The following is a 7,437-nucleotide window of genomic DNA, read 5'->3' on the forward strand; positions in this document are numbered from 1 at the left end:
CCATGGACTCCACACTTTGTCCGCTATGCAAGAAGAAGCGTGTGAATCCTGCTATGACACTTTCAGGCTACGTGTTCTGTTACATGTGCATATACCATCACTTGGAACAGCACGGAAAGTGCCCCATTACGCAGATTAAATGCGAACCTGCCACCATCGTCAAAATTTATGACGATGCGCGAGATCCTTAACAAGTAAAGTTTTGTCCTAGCAGCCGGCAAGTGAGATAAAGTAAGCCTGCTGGCCTTATGAGCTAAATTCTTTTACCAAAGCGTGTAATTCGCAGTCCAGTGAGCACAGCACGATCATCAAAACGCCTCGGCAGCGGAAGGTGATGACGGAATGCACGTTGTCGAAGCTGAGTCGAGCAGTTCCTTTGTGCTTTGAGCCAGCGCTTGAGGGTCAGTTGGAGTCGTTTTAAGGTATTCGCGCCACACAGAACCCGATCGTTTCGATAGCTGCGCCTCAGCGCAGGAGAAATGGTTCATGATGTTTTCCAGTTCCTTCGTCGTCTCAACTCGGAAACGCTGCATCTCTTCGGCCATTAAAGCTCGTGTAATGAGCTCGCTGATGTGGTGTGCACGACGTTGCTGCTCTTCAATACTTAGAGACGGTGGCTCCACTGCGCTCATGAATCTCGACGCTGCAGACGTGAACGACGCCACGGAGAAGCCGGACGTCGGTGGAGATGATGGAGATACCGTTTGCGGTGGAGAAGGCGACGACTCACCCGCTACGGCGCGTTCTCGCTCCATCAGCATCTGCTTCATTGCTGTCGCTTGGCTGAGCATGTACTTAATGTTTTCAAGTAGCAAAAGCTCGTATATCGCAGGCTGGAAGCACTCGACTTGGCTCCATCCGCTGATTGTCGCCGCTGATACAACCACAGAACTATGGTTAGCTCTTGAAATACGCAACTATACGGCCTCAGCACATACTGGACTTATCGAGCAGAGCTACGAGTGGGCCATCATTCCGCGTCTCTGCGCCAGTCTCAGCCAATTGCCAACCCGCGAAGAGAGCATGCAATGTGCTCACATCCATGGCCATAGCAGCGCTCCTATCCGCCAGTCGTTTGGCACAAGCAGCGAGCTCATTCAGCAGCCGCTCGCGCTGCTCAACGTGCCTCTTAAACACTGAAATCTCACTACAAGAAACATATCAGTCTATGGCTATGTCAATCCAACACATTAACATACTTTTCCGGCGAGCTGGCGATATGCTCGCACATAATACGCTGCAGCCAGCGCATGTGGCCTTCTCCGGCATTGTCCATCACCGCTGTACTCTTCTTCATCGTCTCCCAAGTCGCTTCGTCGCCTGGTTCACTCAAGAAACTCGCAACCGCTGCGTCCGAGCGCAGATACGGAGACTGCATGATACCGTTCAGAAAGCGCTGCAGTCCGCGCATGCGACTCTGCATGAACGCATTGGTCTTGAGTACGGCTGCCGTTGTCGTCTTCTCTGGAAGGGGCGGTATTAAGAGACCCACATAGCGAGTACGCAACACCACGTGAAGCCACTCAAAGTCCCGGAAGCGACGACGGACGCCCTCTTGGTGAGACTCTTGAGTCACAAGATACGTCGTGTGTTTCTGGAGATACGAGCCTCGAGCTTCAGGCGCACTCACCTTCAGCACCACACGGTCTTTCACACTGTCGGCACACCAACGCTATCAAAAATACGAAGTCAAGGTCAGATGTCTGTCATGACAAAGAGACTTGCGCTACTTACCTGGTGTTCGTCTATATTGAAGGTATTGGCATTTGCGTTGCACAGTCTGACCGAGCGCATAGAGGCCTCCAACGCAGCCGCAACCAGACTGTCCTTAGATGTCGCGAAGAACTGCATCTTGAGACTGTTCGTTGAGAAGTGAATGGAGACTTTGACTTGGATCCAAAGCAGTGGCGTCAAAGATCGCACCAAAGATTCGGATATTTGACACACATCAAGTTGAAGTGACTGGTCGTGTGGCTGGTATTTGATCTAAATTCTAGCTTGTGTTTGTCGTTGCTTTATATCGCTTTCGAGTTCGCCTTTCAGCGATTACACGGTCGTAAATTTCTTCCTGTAGCTTCGTGAGTGGCAGGAACTGTTGTGCATGCAGAGTGCTTTCCAGCTCAAAGTCTGCGAGTAATAATCTTGCTTCCTCCATATCTTTCGGACAAAGCACCAGATCTTCAGCTTTTGTGTCGCTTAATGGAATAACATTTGACGGACACACCGTCGCGAGTCCACCGGCAAAGGCTTCAAGAGACTTAAAACGGGCATCCATCAGACTCCAAGCCGCGTCAAATGTGCCTTGCGTATGCATTTCTAAAGCCCTCCGAAGAGTTTCGTCCTTGGCAAATGTGCAGCATAGTAATTCATGCTCTTCTCGAATAGCCTGAGCATCACTATCATCGAGAGTCCGCGATGTTGCATCATGTGCTTCCAGCAGCTCATCAAACTCGTCCGAGCTAAGCTGTGCCAACTCGTGTGGCATAATTGGGGGCAGTACATCCTCCACGACGGTACTTTGATTGGTACGAGTGTCGACGTTGCAAGCAGCAGATTGTTGCTTTAGACTGACACTGAGTTCGACCAGCGACGCGATCATATTCACAACACCAGAAGCAAAGTGTTCGGCGGTGGCTGTGATGGTTTCACTACCTCCGTGCTTCAACAATTCGCGTGCAAGTTCACTGGAGCTCACAACGAACTGTACCAAGTTCGTTTTAGACAAACTAACCCTTTTGTCTAGAGAAATGTACTCGGTGGAGGTTGTTTGAGACACTGAGTTTCTGTTCTCGTGGATCTGAGCGTGGAAACCAGTGATGTATTCTTCTGCCAAGCTGGCCATAACTGTTGCTTGCTGAGAAATGGTCACATGTTGTTTCTGCAACACCCCGAAGACGGCATTGGCACGAGCAGTTACCCATTGTAAGGCTTGGAGCTCCAACCACCAAGATACAGGAATCCTCAACGTTGTTGCCGTGAATTCTTTCAAGTGTTCTTGAAGAAATCCACTGTGGGCCACAAGCATATCGATCTCTTGTCCAAATGCCACAGGAGTACTAGAAGCACAATGCACTTTAGAGTCAAATTGTTCCCAGTATCCTGGCAGTCTCTTCATCTCCGACAAAACGCGAGGGTCTTTACGAACATACTGACTCAGTTTTCTCAGCGTCTGGAGGAAAAACCCACTGTCAATTGATGCGTAAAATGTCTGTAGAGCGTGTTGAAGTTGGCTGATGCAGTTTGATGTGCGGTACAGCGCCGACCCTTTTGTCTCGTTCTGGAAATGCTTAATGACTTCGCTTATACGCGCTGGAAAGGGGATATCTCCGGTAGTAATAATACCCAATAATCTCTTCTTCCAATCGGGCAGTAACGCAGTAAGCACACGATCCAGAGTCTGGAACATCATAATGTCACACTTGCCAACATACTTGGGGATCGCCAACAAATGGGCACTTCGTAATCCTCCTATCCGACTGTAAAATCTAACGCGTATATCCAGATACGAGAACATCGGATGCTGAGCCACAGTGCAGAGCTCTAACGAGAATACCCACGAGTCTTCCAGTAATCTCGCAATGATACTCAAACTCGCGGCGACGCCCAGTCTGACAAACTCTGCCGTCTGAGCTTCACTGTACTCTGGAGTCACATCTTCCACTCGAAATATCTCTTTAACCTTCTCTTCCTCTCTCTCCACGGCCATGGCTACATTTTTCTTTGACATGGGTCCGCTCTTGTTAGTATTCTCCACTAAATCCCTTAACAACATGGGTGCATGATGGCGAAAAGTCTTCACCGAAGCCGATATTTGAGCTCCTGATAACCCTCCCGCCGCCATCTCCATTAAAACATCCAATTGGGTTTTAGAGTATAATACAACACGATACACTGGCGGATCCCTTTGCACCACATAGCAGCTCTCGAACGTATCGGCGGGTGGAGACCATCGTGGACAGTTGGACGGCAGCTCTCCTTCATAGTTATGGTGGGTCATATATTGATACACCAGTCGATCTCTCGTTTGTACTGTGGGTTCTATAGGTCCCAAACCCACTGCTAACACCGCCACAACCTCCACAATGGCCGCCTTGACGTCGAAGCAGCGCCCTCGCTCCTGTACATTGGGTATCAGCACGTTGGTAGTAGTACTACTATTTGCGGTAGTAAGAGTACTTTCTCCTGCTTTGGTCTGAGGGAAGAACCTGCGCTTTTCGTCGCTACTAGCCCCTTTGTACTTCGTCCATTGAGTCGGGTGCTGTAGCTGATGGTGCTGTGTATATTGGTCTGGCCGAAAGGAGTCTCGGAAGTATTTCACGGTACTCGCGCTCTTGCGTTTCTTGTCAGCGCGTTGCTCCCGCCCAAAGTGCTTACAGAACAGACAAACAGCTTCGTCCACGTCTCCGGTCGCTGGATCTCGCGACACTGCCGCAATGCCGAAGCGCAGCTCGTGGCCGGGCAAGTACTTGAGAGTTCGACTTCGCGTACCCATTTTGCATTTTCAAAAAGGGTACGGTACACTTTGAGAAATAGAAAGCAGGTATTAATACCTATTTTCATTCATGTATCCATTTTAAAACCTACCCATTTTCGGCTGCCCCATTCGAATTCCTCGACATGAACCGGCTGCTGCAGCACTTCGTCGACTCGGGCGGGTCCCAGGGCCCCCGAGCGGCGCGGCCGCCCATCCCGGCGCCTCCACAGTCGTCTGGGGGCTCCTATCATGCTGGCAACCGTGGATCGTATCAACGCGCGGCGCCCGGCGGTCCGTTCTACTACCAACCACCTCAGCCTCCCAGCGGATTTGAGGAAATCCCGCTCACGTCGCAGTCCACTGGAGCCATGTACGAGACCGTGGACCTCAACGCCGATAGCAGCCAACAGCCGTGGGGTCGTGGACCACCTAGCAGTAGAGAGGGAAACAGACAGCAGACACCAGGCTCAGCCTCTGAGCTGTTCGCTAGCGGCCCACCTCCGGCCCAGAAGTTGTCCGGAGACAACCCGTACAGGCGCCAGTCGAATTCTACAACCAGCCCCTTTAAACCCGCTACGGGGAATGCAGCCATGTTCGGGAATGCTACAACGCCTCCAAAGGACCCGTTTGCTGCTTCGCCGACCCAAAATGGAGGAGCCATGTTTGGACACGCGCCTCAGAAGGACCCATTCGCTGCACAGGAGAACAGAAATGTGTTTGGCAATGGAGCAGCCCACGACCCATTCGCTGTTCAACCTCCTAAAGGCAATGGCTACCAACAGCAACAGCAGCAGCAGCAGCAGCAGCAACAGCAACAGGCACCGCAACAGCAACCAAGCGCACCAGTGGACCCATTTGCTTCGTCTTCTCATCCCGGTAGCAGTTCATTTCACTCTCCTGCCCCACCCAATAATGGATACCAAACTGCTGACAGCTTATTCGCGTCTCCTGCACCCACAAACAACGGAAATTGGGCACAATCTACACAGCCTCAGCCTGTTCAAGCACAAGAATTATTTGCCAGCGAACCTTCAAGTGCCAGCAGTTTATTTGGTGGAGAGGCACCGTCTCCCTTCCAGGCTACGCTACCCAAGCCCCAGAATCATGTGTCGCCCTCTCCGCCTAAACCTCAGCATCAAGTCCCTCCTTCACCAGCGAAATCTCAGACCAACATTCCTCCTTCGCCTATGAAGCCACCTGTAGCATCACCGCCCTCGCCAATGATTAACGCCTCATCTCCTAAACTGAAGCCTCAAATGCCCGTCCCGGCGTCGCCAGTGATGAAGCCTGAGGACCATCTAGCATCTGCTTTCGGGTCGATGAAAATGGCTGCACCCGCAAAGTCCCCACTGAAGCCTGGACTGGACGTCCGAAACATGAAGTTCCCTACTGGCAAACGTGAGGATGATGCCATGTCCAATGCTCCTAGTATTGCGCCAAGTCGGATGTCGATGCTGTCAACGCTGGACGACTCGTTAAAGCTCTCGGACATGTACAAGCAAATGACTGCGCGCCTGGAAGGAGAGAAGCAGGATTTGCTTAAAGTTGTGGCGAGTCAGGCGCAAGAGATCGCTCAAATGAAGAAACACATCAAGTCTTTAGAGCTGCAACTCAAGAAATACCGACCTCAAGATGCATAGCTTCAAGACCCTAGGGAATAAAGACGATGGCCAAGCAGAAAGCGAGCTTTTGTGTAGAGAATGGATGTTTTTTTGATAAATACTTGTTTTGTCATTAGAATGACCCAAATGTTCTCAATTGACGGTGGTTTCGTGCTCATTTCTGAAACCGTCGCAGGAAAATAGCTACTCGTTGGGATAAAAATGAAGAATTGGGATCGCTATAGGATTATCCTCGCTATTTCCAATCTTGTCGTCCTTACAAGCCGATTTCAAGACACTAAAGTCAATGAGTCATTTCCACCGTCATGATGTGCACGAGACACCACCACGACCACGTTCAGCGAAGAGAAATCCATCGCACAAGACTTCTCGAGATTTTTCTGAATTAAACTTCTCCCCAAGTAAACTTCGAGCTCATCTGGACCGCAAGTCAAACCACGATAGTGATCAGAGTTTATTGGAGATGTTGAACTCGACGGTGGCATGTTTGAAGCAGAAAAAAATGGATTTGGAGGCCCTGGGATGCCTAGAGCAAAGTTTGTGGCTAAAGCGACGCATGTTCGGTGTGGATAGTTCAGCGGTTTATAAAGCACTGAACGAGGTCATGTTAAGTTACAATTCCGTTGCCATGCAGTACCTCGCACAAGGACAATTTGATCAGTGTTTAGCTATGTTACGGAAGGCTGAGGCTATCGTGGCACCGGGAAACTTTAAGCGATGCCAGGCTTTGCAGATTCTAACATTTAACAACATTGGCTGTTGCTATCGGAAGCTAGGCAAGTTGAAATCTGCGCTAAAATATCTGAAAGAGGCTGCTCAGATCGGATCTGGGTCAGCCCACGTGAAAAATCTATCCATTACCCACCTCAACTTATGCGCGATTCAGTCTCAACTTGGCCGACACGATCTGGCACTGGAACACGCACAAGCTGCGATTTTCCATACCCAAGAAGAGCTCGTGAGTCTCGAAGATGGGGCTCGAGACGAAGACGATAGAGATCAGGATGCATTAGATCCGAAGACTCGTGAAGAGAAGATTATCTCACTCGCTGTAGCGTACCACAACTTGGCAGTGGAGCTGGAATTTAATGGACGAGGTGAAGCGAGTTTGCAATGGTACAAGAAAGCTCTGCAGCTGGTGTGGAAATACAAAGAGACCAACGAAGCACTGTGCGAATCTTTCAAGAAGATTTTCCTGGATGCCAAGAAGAAACAGCAAACTGCGAATATCCGACAGAACGGGATTCCGACTACAGTAAATAATGGAAGACGTCCGGTTAGTCGTCCAAGATCTGCACATGCGTCAAGAAGCATGAACGAGGGTGATAGAGATGTGTCATA

General features: G+C 50.2%; 4 protein-coding genes across 4 annotated transcripts; 2 read left to right on the top strand and 2 right to left on the bottom strand.

Annotated features, from left to right (window-relative positions):
- Positions 1 to 308: 308 nt before the first annotated feature.
- PPTG_19785 (hypothetical protein) lies at positions 309 to 1,851 on the bottom strand (the record flags this gene model as incomplete). The annotated part of the gene is made up of 4 exons (XM_008918342.1): positions 309 to 874; positions 939 to 1,147; positions 1,200 to 1,672; positions 1,735 to 1,851. 4 exons carry the CDS (start codon positions 1,849 to 1,851, stop codon positions 309 to 311), a joined length of 1,365 nt encoding a protein of 454 aa, XP_008916590.1.
- A 142-nt stretch (positions 1,852 to 1,993) lies between these two features.
- PPTG_19786 (hypothetical protein) lies at positions 1,994 to 3,997 on the bottom strand (the record flags this gene model as incomplete). Its single annotated transcript, XM_008918343.1, has 1 exon — positions 1,994 to 3,997. One exon carries the CDS (start codon positions 3,995 to 3,997, stop codon positions 1,994 to 1,996), a length of 2,004 nt encoding a protein of 667 aa, XP_008916591.1.
- A 620-nt stretch (positions 3,998 to 4,617) lies between these two features.
- On the top strand, positions 4,618 to 6,230 carry PPTG_19787 (hypothetical protein; the record flags this gene model as incomplete). The annotated part of the gene is made up of 1 exon (XM_008918344.1): positions 4,618 to 6,230. One exon carries the CDS (start codon positions 4,618 to 4,620, stop codon positions 6,112 to 6,114), a length of 1,497 nt encoding a protein of 498 aa, XP_008916592.1. The 3' UTR covers positions 6,115 to 6,230.
- Positions 6,231 to 6,382: 152 nt separating this feature from the next.
- On the top strand, positions 6,383 to 7,372 carry PPTG_19788 (hypothetical protein; the record flags this gene model as incomplete). Its single annotated transcript, XM_008918345.1, has 1 exon — positions 6,383 to 7,372. A coding segment is annotated over one exon (990 nt), but the record flags the coding sequence as incomplete, so codon positions are not given.
- Positions 7,373 to 7,437: the final 65 nt, after the last annotated feature.

The sequence above is a fragment of the Phytophthora parasitica genome (assembly GCF_000247585.1).
Source record: "Phytophthora parasitica INRA-310 unplaced genomic scaffold supercont2.185, whole genome shotgun sequence".
Taxonomy (NCBI): Eukaryota; Oomycota; class Peronosporomycetes; order Peronosporales; family Peronosporaceae; genus Phytophthora; species Phytophthora nicotianae.